This window comes from Trachemys scripta, chromosome 11 (assembly GCF_013100865.1).
Source record: "Trachemys scripta elegans isolate TJP31775 chromosome 11, CAS_Tse_1.0, whole genome shotgun sequence".
NCBI lineage: Eukaryota > Metazoa > Chordata > Testudines > Emydidae > Trachemys > Trachemys scripta.
Genome location: NC_048308.1, coordinates 40,067,668 through 40,093,810, shown reverse-complemented (window position 1 = coordinate 40,093,810; position 26,143 = coordinate 40,067,668). Strand labels below are relative to the sequence as shown.

The following is a 26,143-nucleotide window of genomic DNA, read 5'->3' as shown; positions in this document are numbered from 1 at the left end:
GTAAAGAGCTCCTCTGGGTACCATCTGCCTCAACCCAATGGACATGTGAGGCTTGTCAAGACTGGAGATAGGCGGAGCTGTAAAAAGAAGGATCCCTGCTCAGTCCAGTGTAGCACTCTGAAGAAGTAGGATTACAACTCAAATATCCCTGGTCCCTGAAAGTAGGGGTTGCTGATTGGGGAAACAGCTTGAGCGCCTTGGGCTATATCTACACTACAGCTTATGTCGGCATAACTTGTGTTGCTCAGAGGTGTGAATAAATCACCCCCCGAGCAACATAAGTTACACTGACATAACCGCTAGTGTGGACAGAACGATGTTGGTGGGAGAAGTTCTGCCATGACATAGCTTCTGCTGCTCGTAGGGGCTGGAGTAGTTAAGCCGATGGGCGAACTCTCTCCCATCAGCTACGTTAGAGAGCTTACAGCTGCACAGCTCAATCAGTGCAACTCCGCTGCTGTAAACTCTCTAGTGTATCCATCTCTTGATTGCCCAGGCCCTCTCAGAAAGGAGAAAGGGTGGCTGTTTTTTTTTTTTTTTTTTTCCTCTTTGGCTTCAGAAAGGCCTAGGACTCTGCTTTTTTGGCTGTGGAAGCATGATGACTCTTTGTTTGGACTATTTGAACTCCCCCTTCCTTCCCTCCCTCTCTCCCACAGCCCCCCTCCAGGACAGCAGGTGCCCTGAACAGCACAGCTGAAGGGCTGAGCCCTGAACTCTGAAACAGAAGCTGTCCAAACACTTAAAGGGAAGATTTGAGAGAGAGAGCTGCAAGCAAGGATATTCTGAGTATGTTTACATAGGGTTGGTGATCTATGGTGTAGTTGGAAAATTGGAAGAGATGGTTCCAATAACAGGTTTGGGGACATATGAGATAAAATTCCTGGTGGATTTAAGCTGTTACAGTTTTCTGTAATATGGCAAATTTTTAATGGAAAACTCAGGGCACACATTAAAATACTGCATGTTAGCGCACTAATACACTTTTTTTAGACCCTATTGGAAATTCATCCACTAGGAGACAGTCTGAGGCTATGAGAACTCTTTTTACAAAGGTCTGTTTAAATTAAGCTTGACAGAGGTCCCAGAGGTAAATAACAATGGCTACTCTGACTCCTAAAAGCAATAACTGAGGCACACGTAAAATATAATATCAGCTGTTATGTCTTAACAGGGACTAAAAGCAACATTTAACAAGTGTTGTGTAATGGCAGGTTTGATGTTAAGATCAAACAGCCTGTGAATGCATTTTTGAAAAACATTCTAGAATGGGTATCATGACATAAATTGCACAATACTCAGGAGACTGTAGGAAGGTTTTACTAACAGAAGAAAAGACATGGTGTTTGAGAACAAAGAGCACAATCTGAGTAGAGAGGAACTATAAGATCAACTGAGCAAAGATGGGGAGAAATGTAAATGTTTTAAGACAAATATAAAATGCAAACTCTGGGTTGCTAATAAGTAAACTTCAGGCTTGTATTAGAAGTCTATGACTGGAACTTAAATTTACCTGCTGCTTTTCAGCAGTAATCTGGGACTCAAATCCTCCACAGCCAAGACTCACAATGATTACATTATTATTGCATGGTATTAAAGTTCCATATTAGCCAGACTTCAGTGTAAGCTCAGTTATTTAAGGTGATATAAGAAAGCATGGAGTGGTGCCTTTGTCGCCAGCGTAAACTGAGCATTCTCACCAAAGAAGGCAAGCCATGTAAAAGGGATACAACGAACACTAAACATATGATCCCAAAATTGGTAGTGACAGATGTGTTTGAGGATTATTATTATCAGAATGACATCTAGTACTTCTAATGGGCTAAATGGATTCTTATGTTCAAGTGAGAATCCAGTTAAAGGATAATAATAGGCGATAATAATAAGTAGTGTGGTTTAGAGGTTAAGGCAGAGTACCGAGAGAGAGGAGATTTGGGTACTGTTACCAGTTTTGCTATGGAACGCCTTATATAATATTCAGCAAATCACTTAACCCCTTGATTGCTCTATATCTAAAATGTAGTTAATAATACCTGCTTGCAAGGGATATTGGGAGACTTAATTCACTGATATTTGTGATGTGCCTTGAGATCCTCAGAATTAGACTTGCTTACCAGAAATACAATGTATTAGTTTATTACATTAAATTGCCTGTTTTTGTAGTATAACACTTTCAGGGCTAATATAGCGCTCTCTGATATTCAACTGTTGTTAAAAGAAGCAAAGGGCAGGCTCCTGTGCTGCACATATAGACGGGGTTGGCCAGTGCTGTAATTGGAGCAGCCAGGAGTTGCTTTAGACCGCTCTCCCCCTTGTCGATAGGCCGCTCCACAGCTGGCAGCAGAGGACAGTCCAGAGTGTCAGAAGCAGCTAGCCCATTAGCTCGGTCAAAGCTAGGAACGTACATTTGCCTTAAGTTGGAAATTACACCTCTACCTGCAATGTAGGGGTGCTTGCGGGACTCTCCTCCTGCCTCTGAAATACCCGCTTCAGTCTCCTAGCAGGGCTCTGTGTCTGAACTATGCAGTGCCTATACTTGGGGAATTCTACCTTGGGTGGCTGATGATCTTTTTTGCTACTGCCACAGCAGTCTGCAGGGGCTGTAGCAGAGGCGAGAACCCCTCCCAAAAAGTTGGATGGATCTAAGACACCCTGGGCCAAATTCTCCCTGGTGTAATACTATACTTTTTGATGGAATAACATCCAGATGAATTTATCCCCCTATTTCTAGAGTGTGTTTGGAAGATTCCAGCTTCGAAAATTGTGTTTGAAATTGTAAGTCCTGAGATCAGTATTATTTATTGGTTTCTGCCAGTTCATACCAACAGAATCAAAATTTGCATGGGAGATCATTAAACAATATATGGTGTTTATGAAATAGTAATGGTGGGCCTGATCTTTGAATTCCAAAATACCAACTGAGTGCAGAATTGATCCCTAATTTACAAATACTGTACAACACAAGGGCCAAGTTCTGCCCTCAGGGTGAAATTAATTCCCATGCTTGGGGCCAACACAAGGTCTATGCACAACTTTAGATCCATGTAAGCCCTACTGTGGAGCAATGTTGGGTTTGTGCTGTGCATGTCTGTGGGTTACACATCCACTCTGTGATCCTTAGCAGAAATTTGCTGAGATGATCATATCTACTTTATGCCTGAAAGTCTGGAGTCCCAGGTTTCCAGGCAGCAGGGAACATGCCCTCCGTGTGCATGAGGCCCTTACATCAGAATGGCTCATTCATTGCTTCAGTTTCAATAACCACTTCATAGCCCTGTAAATTTGGATCATTTGTGTGAAAGTATATAATCTGTATTAAAGAGATGCTGCCAAGACACTGGCTTTATACTGATTCACATTCCTGGAGAGAATTATTAATATAACAGCACACAGATGAAAAGACAAAGAAAAAAATTCTGATAGGTTTATACAGGGTTTGTTGTTGTTTGTATAGAATCTTCTTTAGTGCATGTTTATGGCTATGCCACATTACAGATCCGTCCATTAACAACTCAGGCCCCTAAATGGACTTAGGGTTCATATTGGGAAGAGCAGAGTGAAAGAAAACTGAGATCCTGCTACACCTTTTCCTTGGACCCAATACATTCCCTTTGCTCTGCTTGCTCCGTTATTGCTGCCTTGAGCTAAAGCAGCCTGAAGTAGCCCCTGCCAGCCATGAGGATTAGGGTGCAGAGCAGGAAGATAGCATGTAGCCACCTTTGCCCTCCATATTGGCTCAGCTGAACCCTGGGATCAGGGCTAAGGACTTCAGATGAAGGACAGATAAGCAACATTATCATTACATTACTGTGCAGCTGATGAAAGTGCAAGTGGATCTTGATTCCCCCTCTCCCCCCAGTTGCTGACATTGAGCCTGTCTCACCTTTGTGGTACAATAAATATCAACATCAATAGTTCATGTGAATTTGAAGGAGAATGCGATCAGCAGTTCACTTCTTGGACATAAAAGAGGACCATTCTGAGTACAGACTCAAAGAGTGAGAAGAGTCGGATAAAGAAATTAGTGTAATGAAACAAACAAGTCCACAGTGGGCTACCACCACCTATGATGCCAAGAAAGACTGAGAAACGCTTCACGTTATGTTGACTGTAAGGGCTTGTCTACGGGGGGTTTTGAACTGGTTCAAACTGAGTTAATCTTCTTGTAAAACGCTAACATGCAATGCATCACAGTGCATTAACTTCACATATACCACGAACGCTGGAGTCCTCATGCTAACTGGACTATATTGGCTGAAATTTGAATTACTTTGGTCTGTTGTTCATGTGCATGCAACAGCTGCTTCCAATGGCTATTCCACACAACTTTGTGTTCGACCATTACTAACCTGTCTCTGTGCCTGTGTGCCCTCTTCTGGCGTCAAGTTCCCAGAAGGCAGCCTCTCCTGTTTAAAAGCTGGCACAGAGCCATATTATGTCTATTTTCTCTTGGCTTCAAGTGTATCTGCTTTCTTGTGATATTACAGCAATTCTACATCACAAACCCCACAACAAGCCTTGTGTTGCTGCTTGGAGCCATTTTGAGACCCCGAATCTCATTGCCATTTGGGGAGAAATGTCCGTGCAGGAAGCTCTTGTGGCCAGTCACCATAATAAAGACCTGTTAGTGGAAATTGCAAAACAGATGTCCGTGAGGTGGCATGACTGGGTTGCCTACCAGTACCAGATAAAGAGCAAGAAGCACAGAAGGGTCTACATTAAAATGAAGGATGCATGGAAAACATTGGGCAGGAGACACATGACCTGCCTCTCTTATGAAGAACTGGACAGGATTTTACACAATTATACAACTACCTGACCCAGATAGTTTGTGGATCCTGCTGCCAGTTCTGCATCCTCCACCCAAAGATAACAACCGACACTCATCGGAGGATGAACAGGACGGGACCAGAGAAGAGCTGTCTCAGAGCCAGGATCTGTTTGGGATTCAGGACTCTGACACAGACTAGGTTGAAAACCAACCCAATTCCAGTTCCAGCAAGCACCCCACGCCAGGACCAAAGGAAAAGATCCTCTGAAGGGAACTTCAGCAGGTAAGTACCTATCTTTTTACAATTTATTATTGCGTTAACTACACTAGCTGCTGTGCCAGGTGAGCCATGGCTGCAGCCATTTTACACGAACGTGAGCTAGAAGCTTTTCTATGTCTCCAACCTTTGCCTCCCTCTGCACATACTTTCCACTCAGCCCTCCTATCCATGTTCCTAAGATAGCAGCCGTTCTGCCTGGCCTCCATTACATGCTACAGCCCTGACCATTGGCCATTCTTAGGCCCACACTACAGAGGGCACATACCCATCTACTCATTTTCCTTTCTTTTCCGCTTTCCTCAGTTGTCCTGCCCAGTGAACCCATTCCCCATCAGCACCATTCACTGCTCCAAAATGGCAGCCAACAGCATAGCACTGCTACAACCTCCACACCGCCCTCTCCTGTGGTAGATTCAAATAACGAAAACATTTATTTGCTCAAAAATGAATGGTTTATTGAGAAAAGAAGTCTGGTTAGGATTCATAGTTTACATGAGGTATAAATACATATTTTATGCCCAATACAGGTAAAAAAAGTACTACTCCCCACTGAGATACTGCAACATGCATTCTACCATACAATCATTGTAGGACCCTATCAATATTTCCCTGCACTTTTTCCATGTCTGCAGGGGAGATAAAGCAGAACTTAAGACTGAGAAATTGCTCAGTTTTGGTTCTCACATTATAGGGGATAACCATGTGGTCCTTTCCCCCAGTATAGCCTGCAAGCTGCAAGTCCCTTCCACTCCTGGAGCATGTCTGGGGAGACCATCTTGGTGAATAACTTCATAGCATATCTCGCTGTTTTGCCCTTTCCTTTTTGAATAAGGCCATTCTCTGCCTCCTAATCACTTGCCTCGATATCACATCATCCAGTCAGGACAGCCTAAAGGAGATGTAGAGGGGATTACTATCCAGATATCCCCTCCAACACCAATGCACAAAGAAAATTGCAAAGCGGGACTATACAGGGAACATAATTTCCCTCCTCCAGCACAGTGGCAAGGCAAGATAGCATATATTTATACACCCAAAAATCCCAATGCACCCAGTACCTTCCCCCCACACTCCCTATCTACCATGTCTGAGGTGCCCCAAAGACTGGGAAGAATCTCAGGGAGTTAAAGTCACAAGTACTTATTAAAGAAATGCTATCACGGTCTATCTAGAAAATGAACAATAACCCCCCCTATTTGGGTTTTTTTACACACACCCCATAGCCACAGCACCTGCAATGGCCAGACAATCAAGGGCAGGGCCTTTCTCAGTGGCAGAGGTCCTGGCCAACGTGATGCGGGTGGGAGGGGACGACAAAAAGGAAGACTTGGGATGAGATGTTTTCAGAACACATCACAGAGTCCCTTAAAAAAAATCCAAAATTGGGTGAGAGGTTTTGATGGGTTGGGTCACAGAGACACCCTTGGGACTGCCACATGCTGTGTTAAGACTACCTGTGAGTCCGTTTTCCCTTGCAGCTTGGGACTTCAAAACCCTGCCTTGTTGAGCCAGACATGCCAGTCTGCTCCAACACAGACCCGGGGTCCGAACCATGTCCCCCAAAAACTGCAGATTTAACTTAAAACAGTTTAAGACCTGCTTCTGTCTCTAGCACCTAGACACCCAGTCCCCGATGGGATCCAAACTCCAAATAAATCTGTTTTACTCTGTATAAAGCTTATACAGGGTAAACTCATAAGTTGTGCGCCCTCTATCACACTGATAGAGAGATTTGCACAGCTGTTTGCTCCCCTGGGAATTAATTACTTGCTCTGGGTTAATAAACAAATAAAAAGTGATTTTATTAAATATAAAAAGTAGTATTTAAGTGGTTCCAAGTAATAACAGACAGAACAAAGTAAATTACCAAGCAAAATAAAACAAAAACACGCAAGTCTAAGCCTAATACAGTAGGAAATTAAATGCAGGTAAATCTCACCCTCAGAGATGTTCCAATAAGCTTCTTTCACAGACTACACTCCTTTCTAGTCTGGGCCCAATCCTTTCCCCTGGTACAGTCCTTGTTCCAGCTCAGGTGGTAGCTAGGGGATTTCTCATGACTGCAGCCCCCTTTGTTCTGTTCCACCCCCTTATATAGTTTTGGCACAAGGTGGAAATCATTTTTCTCTCTGGGTTCCCACCCATCCTTCTAAATGGAAAAGCACCAGGTTTAAAATGGATTCCAGTACCAGGTGACATGGTCACGTGTCTTGTGAGACCCCAAACCTTCATTCTTCCTGGCCTGACTCACAGGAAGTAAACAGAGCCATCTACATTCAATTGTCCTGGTTAATGGGAGCCATCAAGATTCCAAACCACCATTAATAGCCCACACTTTGCATAATTACAATTGGACCTCAGAGTTATATTTCATATTTCTAGTTTCAGATACAAGAATGATACATTCATACTAATATGATGAACACACTCAGTAGATTATAAGCTTTGTAATGATACCTTACAAGAGACCTTTTGCATGAAGTATATTCCAGTTACATTATATTCACATTTATTAGCATATTTTCATAAAATCATATGGAGTGCAACGTCACAGAGGTGGAGCACTATTTGAGGAGAGAGAAGAAAAAGAAATCTCATAAAAGATTGTGGCAGTGACTGAGGACAGCATGGGAGTCGCCAGGAAAAACATTGCCATAGCCAAAGAGTACATGGAAAAGGGCACGGAGATTCAGAAGTAGCTCATGGAGGCTACATTAAGCCAAAATATACGACATGCTCCTGTTCGGACAGCAGGCACTGTAGACCTGTGCACCTGGACTCCACCATGTTCTTCAGCTCCTTGACAATACAAGCTAGTGGGACCACCAGCAACTCCTCCCCACTGTACTTGCACAGACATTCTCCTCACACAGTCAACCTCTGGGCACAGAGAATATTTACAGTAGAGAGCCCAGCACTTTTGAGCCCTCCAACACCTGACAAATTTGAGGCATGCTATTCCAACCCAGTAGCCCTACAGACAATAAAAGGAGGAGAAAAGACCTATACTCACCTCTGACTTTAACCATCCTCTGACTTAATTGTTCTGCCCTGAACTTTCAGTTTTGGCTGCATTGTTGTTGTTTAATGGTTTTTCCCCAGTTCGGGGTTAGTAACTTGGTTTGTTAAATGTATTTTCAAGTAACAATTGTTTTGATATAGGTTCAATTAAAACTTTATTATTTATTTGTTACATTACTCTTTGTTGTCTCATAATAAAAACAGTTTAAAATTCATCCATATTAACTCTTCACTGAATAGAAGCCAGAAATCCCTTTAAATAAAGGAAAAATAATTTATGGAGTTTTAAAAAAATAGGCAAGGTCCCACTTCCACCATCCATAAACGATACCTCACAGCTCACGATGACACATACACCCATCACCCTAACAGGCTAACAGTTGGATGTACAGCTGCGCATTTTCAGGCATGAGAGTCAAAATAAGAACAATAGGCATCACTAACAATATTCTACTGGGTGTTTCCATTTTCTATGGGATACCTTGCTAGCTGCACTTCTGCCTCCCACCCATCATTAAGGGTTTCGCTCTGGGTCTCACAGAATACAACATGCTATCATAATGGTGAACTCCTTTTTCTCTGCTGCCTCCAACCTATTCCGCAAACAGCACCCTTTCCCTATCAAATGGCCAAATGCACACACCACTACCATTCTGCAACAGCTGACTCATAGTTTAAAAAGTTCCTTCCTTCTGTCTATGCAACCTATGAAAGGCTTAATTTAACTAGGGAAGCAGGAGATAAGCTGAGTATCCCAGAATAACTGGAGAAACCTCACTCCATTAATGTCCATAGTGTTATCCTGGGAGTAAATAGTCCTTTCTCCATTAATGCAAATACACCTAAGTTACAAAAGATCATAACATCAGGTCTCTTCTGGACCTTCCTGCATTTATGTTTGTAATCTTGCCATAGTTGTCAACCAGCTCTTGGAGCACCATTGCAAATCCACCTTTCTGTTTATAAATTCTGCACACTGGTGTGGGAGGCAAATGATAGGCACGTGGGTTCCATCAATTACCCCAATACAGTTTGGGAACCCCATGCTTGCAAAGCCATCAATTTCCTGAGCATTACCCAGCTTTATAACCCAGTGCAATAGTACCTTCTTCATGGCATCATGCACTGCATGACAATGGCCTCAACAGTTCGTCTCCCCATGCCAAACTGGTTGGCCATGAAATGGAAGCATTTTGGAGTGGCCAGCTCCCAAGTGTCAGTGGCAACCTGGTTCTTCGCATTTATGGGGCAAAGTGCATGTTGGTATGCTGATGCTGCTGCAGCTCCGGGGTCAGTCCAGCCCATATCTCAAAAAAGATAGTGTGACAGATCCCCAGGGTACAACCTGGAACTGTGGGACTGGTGTGCCCCCTTAACTCTCCAGCCTGGGCTGTCTCTCAATGCTGTGCTAGTGACAAGCAGTCAACAACATGCAGGGACACACCCAGCTAAGTTGCATGAATGCTCTGTAAGCCACGCATGAACCATACACAGGGAAACACCAGTAAATCCCCCCAGAAATGTACCATCTAACACTTCTCAAGAGCTTCTCTTAAACAATACAAGCTCATTAATTAGTTGGCCACTTTGTCAAAGAATAGTGGACATGCACCAGCCTTTGTGATCTAAGCAGATTCCCCAAGCACTTTAGACAAACTCACCAGTAAGGATAAAACATTAAAATAAGTTTCTTAATTACAGAAAAATAGATTTTAAGTTATTATAAGTGGTAGGCATAAAGAACAGAGATGGTTATATAAGAAACAAAGGTAAAATCACTGGCTAAATTCTAAACTTTATCAGACTAAGCAAGCTTTGAATCAAACAGCTTTTCTCATCCAACTGGATGTTGCAGGCAGGTTACAGTTCTTAATTCACAGGCTGAATTCCCTTCTCAGCCTGGAACCAATCTCCCCAGTTCAAAGTTTTTGTCTTTCCAGTGTTCTTGTTGCCTTTAGGGTAGGTGCGGGAGGAGAGAGACCTGGGGCTGATGTCACAGTCTCCTATTTATACCTCCCCAATCCATGTGCATGGAAAGATACTGTCTCAAACATGGAGTCAGGGGTCACATGTTCTATGTGCCCTGCTGAGACACTGGGCCTCCATTGTATATGTGCTTCAAGAGTAGGGTTACTATAGGATTTTCCCGGACATGTCCGGCTTTTTGGTCGTCAAATCCCCATCCGGGGGAAATTCCAAAAAGCCGGATATGTCCGGGAAAATAGGGAGGGGTCGTGGGGCTTGGATCCGCACTGGGGCCGGAGCCAGAGCGCTGGGGCCAGCGCTGCTCGGCCGGGGCCGGTGCTGGGGCCGGGACTGGACGGGCCAGTGCCCCGGGGCCCGATCTGAGCTGGAGTCACCGGGGCTGGAGCCACTCGGCTGGTGCCCCGGGGCCAGAGCTGCTTGGCTGGGGCCGGTGCCCATGCCCCGGGGCCCAAGCCGAGCTAGAGCCGCTGGGGCTGGGGTGGGCCGGAGCCGCTCGGCCGGAACCAGGGCCGGTGCCCCGGGGCCCGAGCCGAGCCGGGCTGGAACCGCCGGGGCTGGAGCCGCTCCGCCGAGGCTGGTGCCCGTGTCCCAGGGCCCGAGCCGAGCTGGAGCCACCGGGGCCGGTGCGCTCCGCCGGAACCGGGGCCGGCGCCCCAGGGCCCGAGCCAGGCCGGAGCCATCGGGGCTGGAGCAGCTCGGCGGGGCCAGTGCCCCGGAGCCCAAGCCAAGCTGGAACCACCGGGGCTGGGCCTGGCGCGCTCCGCCGGAACCGGGGCCAGCGCCCCAGGGCCCGAGCCAAGCCAGGCCGGAGCTGCTGGGGCCGGAGCCGCTCGGCTGGGGCCGGTGTCCCGTGGCCCGAGCCGAGCTGGAACCGCCGGGGCCGGGGCGGGTGCGCTTGGCTGGAACTAGGGCTGGCGCCCCAGGGCCCGAACCAAGCCGGGCCCAAGCCGCTCGGCCAGGGGGCCGGACTGGGCCGCGCCTCCTCGCACCCCCCCATCCCAGCAAACCTGCTGCCTTCCTCCCTGTTTCAGGCTTCCCGCGAACATTTGATTCGCGGGAAGCAGGGGAGGAGGAGGAGCAGGGGAGAGGAGCGTTCAGGGGAGGGGGTGGAGTTGGGGCGGGGACTTTCGGAAAGGGGCGGAGTTGGGGCGGGGGCAGGGCCCCTTGGAGTGTCCTCTTTTTGTTATTTTAAAAAACGGTAACACTATTCAAGAGGGGCCACTGGGAGAGTGGATTTTCATTAATGGACCATCAACACATGGCTGGCTAGTCCTAATGTAAATCTGTCTTGGGATTGGTAGTTGCTCCTTTGTTGATACCAAAAGGCCTGCTGTGGGCATCTCCCAGACTCACAACAAATTTCAGTAACGAACATATAGCAAACTTCATAACTTCACATACAATGATAATCCATACAATTCACCAGCATTGTAATGTTCAACAGATTGTGACTTCTCAAATGATACCTCAAAAGGCATTCTTTGTACAAAACATACAATCATATAACAGTGGTGAATCTGGGGGTACAGGGTATCATTTTGAGGTACATTGTGTCACAGGTAGCCCTTCCCATCCTGAAATTCTCTTGCCACTGCTGGTCATCCCAGGTCCACAGAACAGTCCTTTTCCACCAATCCATGCTGGTCTCCCAAGCCCAGAAATGGCTCTGCTGTGTGTGTAGCTGATCCAGGAACAGCTTCTCTAGTACTAACTTCTTCCTTCCCCCCACCACTGAATCTCCTACTGCTGCTGGAGAAGCTGCTACTGCTGCCACATTATACATGCAGTGGGTGGTCTCCAAAGCTGAATTTGTCCAGCTCTGAGTGTTGAAATACACCCCAAGCAGCCTCTGTGTATGCATGGCTACCACTATAGTGGAGCAGACCATTGTTGGGTCCAAGCTGGCCAACAGCAATTCAAAAAATGGTGCTAACTCACCCAGAAACTAAACAGGGGTGGAGACGTTGGATTTTTGAAAATTTTGAAGTCACCTGGCTTCCCACAATTCAGTGAAAAGAATCCCAAAATGCACGCTATGAAGCAAAGGACAATAGAATATCCTCCAAGAACATAATACCCTCAGTTCACAAGCCGTTGCCATGTATGCACAATGCCAAGTGAAAAGTGGAACAGACATTCCAAGTGCATACTAGTGGTGCAGCTTGTGTACAGTGCTTTACCAGACATGCAGGAAAAAGCTTCATATACCCCCCACATGTAGACAAGCCCTAATTCTCAATCTGGTGCCTTCATTAAAGACCTGAGAATAAAAAGTCCATCACTGAGCATAACATGCACTCTCTTTCACTCCCTTTCTCTTTCTGTATGTACATCAGTGGTGGGAATCGTTAATAACAAAGAAAATATTTAAGCATTTTCCAAAACATTTCATAATTTGGATTACACAGGATAAAATGTGCATTAGGGATTAATTACTTTTCTTATTGGCTTATGCAAAATTTGAAATGTTCTGAAAAGGTATGTTTTTCCTATTTGGCAGCATTAGTAAAGAACATTGATATGTCAATCTGAAAACTGTTATCCCTCAAAAAACTAAACTAAAAAACCTCATAAAGCTATTCAAGTACTAGAAATGGAAATCACTGTGACACTGAAGAGGGATAACTAATATCCAGGGCCGGCTCCAGGCACCAGCTTGTCAAGCAGGTGCTTGGGGTGGCCGCTCCGGAGAGGGGCGGCACGTCCAGGTATTCAGCGGCAATTCGGCAGGTGGTCCCTCACTCCGCCTGGGAGCAAAGGACCTCCCACCGAATTGCTGCCGCAGATCGCGATCACAGCTTTTTTGTTTTGTTTTGTTTTGGCTGCTTGGGGCAGCCAAAACCCTGGAGCCGGCCCTGCTAATATCTACAGCTTTATAATCATATTCTTGGTGTAACTAAATTTGTCTCAAAAGGAATTTTACTTACTAAGAGCTTGACCCTGCAAACTCTTACTTAAGTGAGTACTGCCATTGACTAGTCACATAAGTAGGGTTTTGCCAGTTCAGGTCCAAAGTCCTGCTGCATTAGGTTCAAATCTTGTAATGAGCTCCACAGGGACAGGCCCGTTGCGCCTGCAGGGGGTCTGATTGATTTCAGTGGGACTCTGCACACAGGCAGGGGTTTGCTCATGCAGAGCTCACTGCAGGACCAAGGCCTCACTGCTACCAATGCTCTATAACTCTTTTCTTCCACACTGCTAAGCTACATTAGTAAAAATGTCACCACTTAACTATTGAGAAAAGCTTTAAAACAGAATTTTCCTCTAAGTCTCCTGGTGAGTTTTATGTCTGATTTGTGGTACTTGACCTTTTATAATGCAAGATGATTGGGGAAGTGATCATTCTTCTGTGTCTTGTACACTGATGAGTACACCAATGTTAATTACAAAATAATTAATTTGTAGCTTAATAGATTTTAAGGTCAGAAGGAGCCATTAGATCTAGTCTGACCTCTTGTATAACATAGGCCATTGTATTTCACCTAGTTCTCCCTGTCTGAGCTCAATAACTTGTGTCTGACTAATGTATATCTTCTAGTAAAGCATCCCGCCTTAGGGATTTGAAGACAAGAGGTGGGGAAACCACCACTTCCCTTGGTGGTTTGTTCCAATGGTTAATCACTTTCATTGTTAAAAATGGTGCCTTATTTCTAATTTAAATTTGTCAGGCTTTAACTTCCAGCCTTTGCGTCTTGCTTTGCCTTTCTCCACTAGATTAAAGAGCCCTTTAGTACCTGGTATTTTCTCCCCAGAATGATACTTTTACGTTGTAGTCAAGTCACCTCTCAATCTTTTCCATAAGCTAAATAGTTCGAGCTCTTTAAGTTTTCACTGTATTTTTTGCAGCCCTTGGATCATTTGTGTGGTTCTTTTCTACATCCTAATTTTTTCAGTATATTTTTTAAAATGCAGACACCAGCACTGTATGCAGATACTGGTATCGGTTTCACTAAGGTGGTGAACAGAGGTAAAATCACCTCCCTACTCCTACTCCTCTGTTTATATATCCCATCCCAGGATCACATTAGCCCTTTCGATCACAACACTGCATTGGGAGCTTATGCTGAGCTACTTGTCTAATATGATCCCTAAATCCTTTTCAGCATCACTGCTTTCCAATCCCTCATTCGGTTGGTATGGACCTGCATTATTTGTTCCTAGATTATCACAGTTAAGTACTAACAGGCAACTTCAATTTTTTCTTGGAAGTCTTAGTTCTATTTTGCATTAGTGTTTTTACTAAGGGTAAAACTTCTCCGCTATTTTAGGGATGCCGTTTATTTAAGATGTAATTCCTTATATCCAGCATCAAGTCAACATACTCTTTGTCCTGCACTTCAACAACAATCATGCAAAGACCACCAAGCACTGTATTTAGGGGCTATGGGATAAAACACTGCGGGGAGCTGTCCTATAAGAATAATGATTGCGGGTCCTTGGGAGCATTTTCACTATGAAAGTAAGTGATCACAAAAACTGATCCGAAACTTTTGGACCAGTAAAAGGGGCAGCACGTCTGTGACTTGTGAAAGCAGTGGAAACAAAGGTGGTGTCACTGGAAATGATTTCTCAAAGGAAGGACCAGGGGGCTAGCGCCCAGGAGCCCGGCAGGGCAGCAGGGAGATACTGTAGGCTCTTCTGGGCAGGGACCAGCTCCCACTGAGGCTTTGACACCTGGCCATGCTTCCTTGGCCCTCAGGCCCAGCTCCTCCGAGGGATTTCGGTGCCGAGCGGCCCTAGCGCTACGCTAGGAAGACGAGCGCGGGAAGAAGGCGGGACTCGGGGCAGGGCGCGCGCGGCGGACGCTACGCCGCGGGAGGGCGGAGCCGGGGCCGGCTCACCAAGGCTGCGCTCCGTGCGGCTCTGTCCCGCCCCCTGCGGCGGGACCAATAAAGTTGCTACAAAGTGACCTTGGGCTGCAGCGTTTCCTTTCACCCCCGCCCCCCATCCGGGCGCTCCTCGCCCCCGCCGCGCCTGCGCATCCCGCCCCATTCAGTCCGCTCGACCTCTGCCGCTGCAACCGGTAAGTGGGGGGGAGCCGGGGACCGCCGCCCCATCTACCCCGCGGCGCCCCGGCCCTAACCGCTCTTGCTCTCTCCGCACAGAGGCGGATTCCAGCGCCGAGGAGGCCCCGGGGACACAGCGCCAGCCCGCAGCCCTCTGCCATGTTCGCCTGCGTGAAGCTCGCCTCCTCCCCGGCCCTGGTGAGTGCCGCCGGCTGCGGCTCGGGGCGGCCCCGGATCCCCGCGCGACCCTCTCCAGGCTGCTGGCTTCAAGTCCGAGCTCCGGGAGGTAGGGGGCGGCTGTGAGGCTGCAGCGGGGGGCGCAGCAGCTCCTCTGCGGGCTGCAGGCCGGTCCCACCCGAGAGGGCTTCCCCAGTGCCCTGTCGGGGAGGGGAATCACGGTGCAACGAGTGAGCTGCTTCTGCTGCCGGGGCCTGGCTCCTTCAGCCCCTTCTCTGCAGCCTGGGGCCCCGCGGTGAGTAGCGGGGAGAGGCGGTCCCCCGCCCCGAGAGCTAGGCGCTGCTCGTGAGGCCTAGCGCCGCTCAGCCCTTGCTGGAGGTCAAACTCCAGCTTGCCGCTTCCGCTGTGCGGGAGCGAGACTCCCCGCCCCTGCCGGGGATCCCTCGGCACAGCCGGCGCCCTCTCCGTAATGCCGCGGACACGGGCCGGGTACGAGTCAGCCTGACCTTAGAGCGCTAGGAGCCCAAGGACACCAGCAGGCCGCACTGGAGAGAGGGTTCATTCATTCCTCGCTTCTAGATTTAATTCCGGGTGTTGTCTCTCAAAACTTACCAGTGCCTTCTTACAGAGTAGCTAAGGGTTTTTAAATGCATCGTAGTGGATTTTTATTACCGCTGCAAAATTGAAGTTTCTACTTTATTTTTCTTAGCCCTAAAACATGAGGGTAGTTACCTTTTCAAAATGAAAGCTGAATTATTCTTGTAGCCTTCTGTATTTCACTGTTAGGCTTTAGCATGATACTCACAAATGAGCAAGTCAGAAGCTCTTGTTTTAACGATATAAACAAATGGCTAGCAACTTGAGGAGTAACGGGTTACAAATGTTCAGCTTCTTGCTTTCATTTCAATTTCTAAAATGTGGGGTTCTCACCCTTTGTATTGCTATTAGATATATCACACTTAACATTACTTGCTCTCAATATTATAGTGCTGTTTAGGAATGGCTCCAAATAATGGATTAGCATGAACCTGAGTACTTGATATAAAAGAACCCATCCCAGAAAAGGGGGCCGTGAGTTAGGGAATCAGATTAATGTAAGCTTTCTTCTTGTCTTGCATTGCTATTGCTAGATATGGCAATGTCTGCAGATTGTCCATGTCCACTGCCTTGATCTTAAGATGAAAGACTTAGTGAGGAGTTAAGTCCATGATCTTACAAAAAATCACTATTAAAAGTCAGTGCAGTTATATAGAAATACGTTTGTGGTAAAATATGTCACTTTTTCTCTTACAGATCCGTGCAGGATCAAGAGTCTTGTACAGACCAATTTCTGCATCAGTGTTGTCTAGGCCAGAGGTCAGGACTGGAGAGGTATCTTATAAACTAAACTCTGTAGCTTCCTAAACTTTCTGGTGAGCCCAAGTGTTCTCATCCCATTTTTCAAATGTACTTTACTAATTAAAATATTGACTGTATGACAGATCGGTAAAGGGTCATCTAATATATTTTCTCCCATCAAAGCTACAGTCCATTATGTTTGGCAAGTAACATACAGAAGTCTGAACTTATAGTCGCAGGCTCTAGTGAACTCAATAACCACACTGGTTTACTGTATTTGTAATAGAAGAACTACAGAATAACTCAAAACTTCAAAATAGCTATAAGAGAGCTGTCTGAGTCTGTATTTAAATGCTTTTCATGTTTGTTTCTCAGGGCGGCTCAACACTTAATGGAGCCCAGAATGCTGTCTCCCAAGTAGCACTTAGAGAGTTCCAGACCAGTGCTATCAGCAGGGACATTGACACTGCTGCCAAATTTATTGGTGCTGGCGCTGCCACAGTAGGAGTGGCTGGTTCTGGTGCTGGTATTGGAACCGTCTTTGGTAGTCTAATCATTGGTTATGCCAGGTAATTTTTTTTTTTTTTTTTTTTTTTTTAAATGATATCACTTAAGTTGTATGCAAACCTATTTAATGATAAACTTGAAGATATATATTGGTAGCAAAGTCTTGATAAAGTTCCACTAAAACAGTCAGTGTGTAGAATTGAAATAAAGCCCCTAGAATAATTCTTCTAACACAGGGGCGGGCAAACTTTTTGGTCTGAAAGCCGCATCAGGTTTTGTAAATTGTATGGAGGGCGGGTTAGGGGAGGGGGTCATAGCCTGGCCCCAACCTCCTATTTTCACCCCTGCCCCATCCAGCCCCTCCGTTCTTCCTGACTACCCCTGCCTGTGAATAGGGGTTGGGGTGGTCGAGGGACTACCCCTATTCACACCCCTGACCACCAAACTTCCCTGCCCTCTGTCAACCCCCTCTGCTCCCTGCCCCCTTACTGTGCTGCCTGGAGCACCAGTGGCTGGCGGCGCTACAGCTGCGCCGCCTGGCTAGAGCTGGGCTATGCCACTGCCACCACCACCACGCAGCACAGAACACCAGATCAGGCCGGGCTCTGCAGCTGCGCTGCCCCAGGAGCTCACAGCCCGCCAGCAGCGCAGTGAGCTGAGGCTTCATGGGAGGAGGGACAGCAGGGAAGGGACTGGGGGCTAGCCTCCCGGGCCAGGAGCTCGGGGCTGGACAGGATGGTCCCATGGGCTGGATGTGGCCTGTGGGCTATAGTTTGCCCACCTCTGTTCTAACATGTTAACCTCTTGGAATATTAAGTAATGGCACACCAGGCACAAGTGCTGAATTTCTAAGATTACAGATTTCAATATATGCAAATCTTACGTGACTTCTTAGGGCAAACCAACTACAGCTAAATCAGTGTTTCATGTTTAGTTCTTCAGTATTAGCTTCGACTCTGAGACTCCAAAACCTATCCTAGACTGAATATAACTTGAAAACATTTTGTAAGGGACAATCCTACATGAATAGAGGGACAAACTGGATGGTGGATGTTAATATTTAACTTGAGATCCGGTGCCTCTTTTAACCCAATTATCAGGATTGTTCTTAAGAAGCAAGATTCTTGCTACAGCCCTGTAATCAATCTTTTACTTAATGTTGTGCCAAATGCAGCTTTATAAAGTCACTGCAGTAACTACTTCCGTGGTAACCAACTAATATCAGACAAGTGATTCCACTATTGGAGCTTGAGAAGGGGAAACTCCTTTAAAGAGGGAGAGATCTTAGTTCCCTGTGTTCATAATTTTGTTTCCCCTATTTGTTTAATTCCCATACAGTTGTATCTCAAATCTTACTACTGAGGAGACAGCAACTGGCATAGGCATGAAATGACTTAACTAGCTGTAGAGTTCCTGCTTTCTATTCTCCCCCCTCCTCAAACAAAAATATTTAAACACCTTAACTTGTTTCCATTTATGAACTCTCTTACGAAGTGTTAAAAGCAGGCTTTTAGTGCCAAGTTATTTCCTATTTAGGAAACAAAAATGCTTCTAACCAAACTAGTTTACTTTATCTCTTGAAATGACAAAAAAAAAAGACTTTCAAACTGACATTTGTGCTGTTCTTGTTTTTTTTGGGGGGGGGGGTCTTGGAAGAGGCCAATGTTGCAAGGTACTAATCCATAATTACCTTCTATTCTCTTCCTTCCACACTTCCTCAAGGATACTCAGTTGCAGTTTTGTAACACTAAAGTGGCTGACAAACCATCTAAGGCAGAAATAGTTGAGTAGTATAGGTTATCGGTAAGCTGCCTAAATATTACAAGGGCGTTCAGAATAATTCTGGATGTATAACAAACTCAGGCCCCTAGGAATACTCAGTGTGCATTGCACATCAGTGGAATTAACCAGAGAAATCTTATGCTGGTAGGTAACTACTGCATATGAACTCGCTCCGTGTTGATGTCTGTCTACAAAGGCTCTTTTGGTTTTGCACTTGTATAGACAGGGCCTTCATGTTTGTAATCTTGTGCATGTGTAAAATGTCATACCCAAACATGGATATATTAATATGCAATGTACACAATTTAAGCTCAGTAATTTAAATCTAGTATTAACTTATTCAGAAGTCACAATTGTATGGTGAACGCTGTTAACATTTGTGTGGGTTTACTGTGTTTTCCCTGCTATAGCAGGGAATCTGCAGCATGAAAGTAATTTAAAATCCTTAACTGGCTCTGTCAGATGCATCAAACTACATTAGCATACACTCTTAATTTGTATGTATATAAAACAATCTTATACCTGCACGTTCTCTTTTAGAAATCCCTCTCTGAAGCAGCAGCTGTTTTCATACGCTATCCTGGGATTCGCCCTGTCTGAAGCTATGGGTCTCTTTTGTCTGATGGTTGCTTTCTTGATCCTGTTTGCAATGTGAAGAGATCTGCTGCTTGCAATGTTAGCATTAGTAAACTACAAATGTAATTGTATGTATTTTACTGAGGCTCCCAAAATGTTGGTGTCATGGAAACAAACATTATTTCCAAAGTCATTTCATTAAAGATAATAACTTTAACTGTCTGGCTGTGGCCTTCGTTTATTAATTTGAACATTGTCTCTTGGGTATGACTTTTTTTTTTTGCGGGGGAAGGATGTTAGTTAATGTGAAAATGAACTCTAAAGGGGGCTTATACTGACCTGCAGTCACCACAAATTTCTCCTGATCCCAGTGAATTCACATGGAGTATAGGACCTTGAAACCATAACTTCAAACAGAAAAACGCCAGTAAGTCTGAAATGTACATTAAATACTTTCTCTACGTAGTCACTGCATATGTCAATTTTAATTTCTGGTTTGATGCATTTGTTATCTTTCTGGTTAAAGACCCCTAAAATAGCCTGTGTAAGGCTGTTAGTGACCTTAGGTATATGAAATACTAATGGCTTTTGAAATAACGTTCAGAACCACAATTAAACTTTTTTAGACCTTTCTCCTCTATTAAAACCATCTTGTTTCCTGTTCCCATGTTCTATTCCAATAGTGCTGAACTTGATGTGTTCCATAGCACCTTTCATCTAAGGATCGAAATCAGGGTAGTCAATAGGCAGATCAGAAACATCTGCAAGTCCAGATTTGAACAGACCCTGAAATCTCTTTATTTACTTATTTTCTCTGGTGTCTGGACTTTGACTGTACCTTGACCAAGAAACTTGGACCTTGATTTAAAAAAATAAATAAATAAGACTACCCCCATCTAAATGCTCCACGAACTGTGGTGGTGCTGCTGCTATAGGAAAGTCACTGTCTGTCTTTTAAGAGTCCCGTAGATCCAGAAGCTTGACCTGTTTCAAACCTCATTGCTCAAAAGCGGTTCTGCAGTCCACTCTCCTGTATACAAATCTTGATCAGTCTTGACCAGTGTCTCAGATTCTTTGACCCAATTAGTTTGTAAACTGATATTTAGAGTTGACTATATGCAGGAAATCTTTAAAATACCAGGGTGCTGTTCTATAGTGATTCTGCTTTAACAAACAATATTAATGGGGCTGATGACCATATGCACTTTTGCTTGTCTAAACTACAGTGTACATGTGTCTGGATCAGCTTAAGAGATCACTTTACCAAACCACACATTATTGGTGGAGATCAGGGAGTGCAGTTAAAGTCTGGTGCTAACTTAATGCATATACTGGCTAGCTAACTTTCATTACTTAAAAGGGCTACCACCTGCTGTGCCATAGAAGTAATTTGCATGGAAAGTACAGAAAATCCCAAAAAAGCTGGAGATATATATTTTTTGTAAAGTAGGCATAGGAATGTTAAATAAGCTGTACACCAAATCTTGTGTCTGTCTTCTAGAAAATTATGTACACAACTTCACATTTTCTCTAACACAAACATTACAATAATTCAGTCCTAGCTGCCTTTCTAGCACACTTGTAAAAGTTATGACTAGCTCTAAAAGAAAATTGAAAATTCCAGTCACCCTTCCCCAGGGCAGCAATATTAAATAAATGCATAAGACCCTTTACCTCTCACAGAAGGTGTATTAGGTAGCAATAATCTGCTAAAGACTTAGATGATCACAACTGCTCGTTCTAACCCCCCAGCAAGTAAAACATCAGTAATGTTAATCTTAAACTCAGTCCCTGAAACTTCTACCTATTGCAAATAATTTAAAATAGAATTTCTTGGAGTTTTGTAACCTTAAGTTTACTTCCACCTAAGTACGTTCCATCATTCTCCCTATTTAGTCATCTGTCTTGCTGCTGAAAAACATTTAAACATCAAGCAGGCAGTAGAAAATTCTTTGACATTCAGAAAGACTATTGTTTAAACATATCCCTAATATAAAAGACAAATTGAACATTTGTAATTTCAGTATTGAAGTAAATATTTTTTTCACTGTTAATAGATACTAGACCAAAAAGCTGCTACCTTAACATGTATCTGTTTTTGTATGTGCATGTTCTCCTTCAATATCCTATCCTAAAACCTTTGTTAAGCCTGCAGGCATCTTAGTGTTGAGTGTAATTAACTGTTTCAAGTACACATTAAAGGAGCCTTACCTACACACCACTTAAGAGNACCTGCAGAAATGTTTTAGCCTCCCTCTACCACCATTCCCAAACCATATAAGACTTGGGAGAGGCCACCACACAGACACTTTTTCTCATCACCATAAGGGGGTGGGAAGGTTGGTGTTGACTCCTGATGCTTGTATGGTATTCCCTACCCAAGCCTCTTCCAGCTTGCAGAAGGTAGGTGACTGATTAGGCCTACTTACATTAACCTCTTAAGTGGTTTCAGAGTAGCAGCCGTGTTAGTCTGTATCCGCAAAAAGAACAGGAGTACTTGTGGCACCTTAGAGACTAACAAATTTATTAGAGCATAAGCTTTCGTGGACTACAGCCCCATCCGAAGAAGGGGGCTGTAGTCCACGAAAGCTTATGCTCTAATAAATTTGTTAGTCTCTAAGGTGCCACAAGTCCTCCTGTTCTTTTTGCGGATACAGACTAACACGGCTGCTACTCTGAAACCACTTAAGAGGTTAATGTAAGTAGGCCTAATCAGTCACCTACCTTCTGCAAGCTGGAAGAGGCTTGGGTAGGGAATACCATACAAGCATCAGGAGTCAACACCAACCTTCCCACCCCCTTATGGTGATGAGAAAAAGTGTCTGTGTGGTGGCCTCTCCCAAGTCTTATATGGTTTGGGAATGGTGGTAGAGGGAGGCTAAAACATTTCTGCAGGTTACTGAGAGCTCTCTGACATAACTCTCTGGTGGGAAATAGGAGCTAGCTCCAGTCTGAAGCTGCCAACAAACCAAAATGTAGTTTCTGAAAAATCTAGTGTGGCAACTTTAAAATAAATCCCATTGTTCTGCATATTCCTTAAATATTAAACAGAGGAGCTCAATGAACCATAATCTGTGTTATTTGCCATTTGTATTGTGATAATGTCGGGTGTGGAGGGGGGGATAGGGCAGGGGGAGGCATTGTGGTTAGGAACCCAATATGTTAGGGATTGTACAAACCCATAACAAAACCACAGACTTGCCCATTAGAAGAATTGTTGAGATTTTTTGGGATGTCAAATCATGTACCTAACTGATCTCAAATAAATCTAACCTTTCCCATAAAGATAATCTACCATCTTGAGACCAATATTTCATTGTGTTTGATTTATAGAGGGAGGGGGTGTAAAATTCAGGTTATAATGTCAACTTGAGTGCAAATTTAAAGGGACACTGGTCAAGCTGATATATTTATTTTAAGCTGATTTTTTTTAATAGAGTACTCTTGAAAAAATATGTCCTTAAGAGGTTGTTTTTAACGGGTTTTCTTCATTATTATTTGTATTGCAGTAGCTAGTAGCTCCGGTCATAGATTAGGACCTCGTTGTGCTAGGCACTTTACACACAGGAAAAAAAACAGTCCTGGCTTTGCTGTTAATATTTAGCAGGGTCTTTTTGGTGGACCCATATGCAACATTACGAAAGATGCTTGCAGACACTCCTCTTCCTGCATCACCTACTCTTTTATCTATGTATGTGTCTGTTTGTAGCCTCTTCAATTTCAATTTACTGATAAATACTCTTGCAAAGCTCTGAAAATGTGCTGTCAACCAAACAGAGAAACTGATTATATAACTGATGAGCAAGACAAGGTGGGGGAAGTAATATCTTTTATTGGCCCAATGTCTGCTGGTGAAAGACAAGTGTTTGAGCTTACTCAGAGCTCTTCTTCAGGTCTGGGAAAAGTACTCATAGTGTCACAGCTACATACAAGGTGGAACAGATTGTTTAGCATATGTAGTTAACACGTTGTAATAGACCATTCAAGGGAAAGTGGGGAGTTAACACTGCTGCAGTAATAAGGCAAAAAAGGAGGGTCAGTGGATTATAGATTGAATTTATGGCTCATTAAAACAATGTCTTTACTGAGTCTGTGATTTTTAGTCTACCAAAGTTGTGAGTTTAAGCTCCCAGGTTTGTATTTTGAAGGTGATAAGCACCTTTGAGGATGAGGGCTGAGAGGTCAGATAATTGACTAACTAGGGGGAAAAAAATCAAACATTTTATTCTTTAACCTCAGAGGAATTTTAGGTGCGACATTTATATCTACTACAGTTAAATTTTTCAGATAGAAATATGATTTGAGTTGACAACGTCTGACCCATTATGGAGTGCATACTGTCATTTAATGATCAACAAGCTTTAGACACTGCAATAAGACTATTAAATGTGAAATATAGATGTGATTTTTTGCATTGAATTGAGCTGTTGCTTTAGGTATAATTAAAATAAATGTTTACATAACTAAAGGAAAACGTTTAAATTTATAGCACTAAGTTTTTTCTGCATTGTTTAAGGGCATATAAACATTCTGGTTCAAAGAACAGACTTGTAAATGAGGATCCTATTGTTTTCCCTTTGCATTTTAGGAATCATAGCCTGAGGAAATGTCATTGCCCTGTTAACTGTGTGACTCTCACTAATGTTAATTGGAGTCAGGTGTCCAGAAACTTTGTTCTGGTGATAACGCTAACATTTTGTTGTATGCATACTTTGCATTGCAAGTAGCTTTTATTAAATGTAATAAATGTGTAAATCTTGTGGTTGCATTTTAAGGAGCTATAATTCTGATATTATTCAGCACCTCTGTTTAGCAATCAGCAATGTTTAAATTACATAACATTTTTCTGCTTCATTTATAAAGCTTGCCTTACTGTCTTGGATCAACTACAAAGATGCTTTTAGTACTGTAGCTGCTGGAGTTTTCTAATAATGCAAAATGTTTTAGCTAATGTTTTGTATTTTATTTAAAGGGACATTGTCAACTTAAAAATCACACTTTTTGAAATTGTAATTGATAGTATGTTCATGTATTACCTAAGAATTTAATAAATTAAAGATTAGAAGAGAACTATATTTTATAATGTTCAATTTGTTCATGTATTTAACAACTTTTTGTGTATAGTCATTTTCACTGGTTTTCCACTGTCTAGTCCATTTTCCATATTGCTTGTGGGTTTTTTGTATAGTAACATTGGAGGAAAAAAGCATTTTCTGGTAGCATGAGGCTACAGTGTCAGCATTGGCTGTGAGACAGACTTTGTCTTCACTGCAGTCTAATTTCGAGTTGGACATTACAAGTCAGTACAGCATGACCACACTGCAGAACAGCAGTTGAGTACCCCACATATGCAGTCACACACGGCGTCAGTACTGGTACTGTATTCAATCCTGAAATGCAAAGATTTCTGAATACATACCCTAGGGTTCACTTTCATAGGACACAGAGTATGTGGCAACATGTCTGACCCCTATGGAGATTGTTGGCAGAAATGGTCTAGGCCCACAAAATTGCCAGGACGCAAGCTGGTGTTCTGTTACCAACTTGTGCTGCAAGGAGGTAATCTGCTTGTCTTAACAACTGGGACTGACAGCTGCTGTTTTTTATTGAAACAGTTCTTTGGCGTGGATTTGCAGAAGCTGCCACAAAAATAGGATGGAGGTGGTGTTTTGCCTGGGGAAGGCAGGGGCTTGCTGATACAAGCACAAGCCAAAAAGGCCAGCACTATGCAGATATGGCGGCATGGACCCAGAAAATGCTGTCTTTCATGGTAGACATCCCCAGGCACCCTAGGCAGACTGCTGCTTCTGGATCAGGGTCACAAGCACAGAGTGGTGGGACTACATTGTGAAACACAGGATGACCGGCAGGGTCAGGTCCAGAGCTTTTGTATGAGGAAACTACATTCATGGAGCTGTGTAAAGTGCTCACCAGCCCCATCTTCCCCAGGCAAAACGTGTTTTGGGCAGTCCAGCCAGCATTACAAAGTTGAAAAGATGTGCAGAACGTTAACAGGTGTAAGCAAGAATATATCAGTGCAAAATATTCAAGCAGCAAAGAGCAAAATAAACTGAAAATATTGATGTGCACTGTTACATCTAATGGAACTGTACATCATCAAGATACCAGTTTGTTCCCCTGCATAGGAATAGGGGCAGAACACAGCAGCTGATGGTGTGCAGTGCTATGGCTCATTGACTTGCTCTCCCACACCTAGACTTGTACATATGCTGGAAGACATGGTGTGATGGAAGTGAAGTGATGGGATTGGACAGGTGGGTAGGGCAGTAGAGCTTGGAATTGACTGGCTCATAATCCCTAAAAGTCTCTCAGATGTCCCTTTGAAATGCCATATCTTGCTCCCTCATCTCCCTATCATGGCAAAGACACTGTGTCACCATCTTTTCAGCCAGAGTTCACATCTCCTCTGACACTAGGTTCTCCTTTTTTTCACTTTGCAGCCCTCCCTTGGCCCTCCTGCTGTTGCTGAACTCCATTTTGTGATGCTGGTCTTACTGCCTGGAGAGTACCAGCTATTCTGTTGTTGGGCTCTTAGGCCTGGTCTACACTAACCCCCCAATTTGAACTAAGGTACGCAACTTCAGCTATGTGAATAACGTCACGTAGCTGAAGTCGACGTACCTTAGTTCGAACTTACCACGGTCCAGATGCAGCAGGCAGGCTCCCCCGTCGACTCCGCGT

At 44.2% G+C, this 26,143-nt stretch overlaps 1 protein-coding gene and 1 long non-coding RNA gene across 4 annotated transcripts in view; both read left to right on the top strand.

Moving 5' to 3' along the window:
- LOC117885197 overlaps nt 1-2,371 on the top strand; it is a 30,776-nt gene extending 28,405 nt beyond the window's left edge. For all 3 annotated transcript variants that reach the window (XR_004647740.1, XR_004647739.1, XR_004647738.1), the window contains one exon: nt 657-2,371. This is a non-coding gene — a long non-coding RNA (uncharacterized LOC117885197). The remainder of the gene's footprint in view (nt 1-656) is intronic.
- A 12,607-nt stretch (nt 2,372-14,978) lies between these two features.
- On the top strand, nt 14,979-19,663 carry ATP5MC3 (ATP synthase membrane subunit c locus 3). Its single transcript, XM_034785893.1, has 5 exons — nt 14,979-15,078; nt 15,159-15,259; nt 16,532-16,609; nt 16,952-17,145; nt 19,406-19,663. Exons 2-5 carry the CDS (start codon nt 15,221-15,223, stop codon nt 19,518-19,520), a joined length of 426 nt encoding a protein of 141 aa, XP_034641784.1. The 5' UTR covers nt 14,979-15,078; nt 15,159-15,220; the 3' UTR covers nt 19,521-19,663.
- Nucleotides 19,664-26,143: the final 6,480 nt, after the last annotated feature.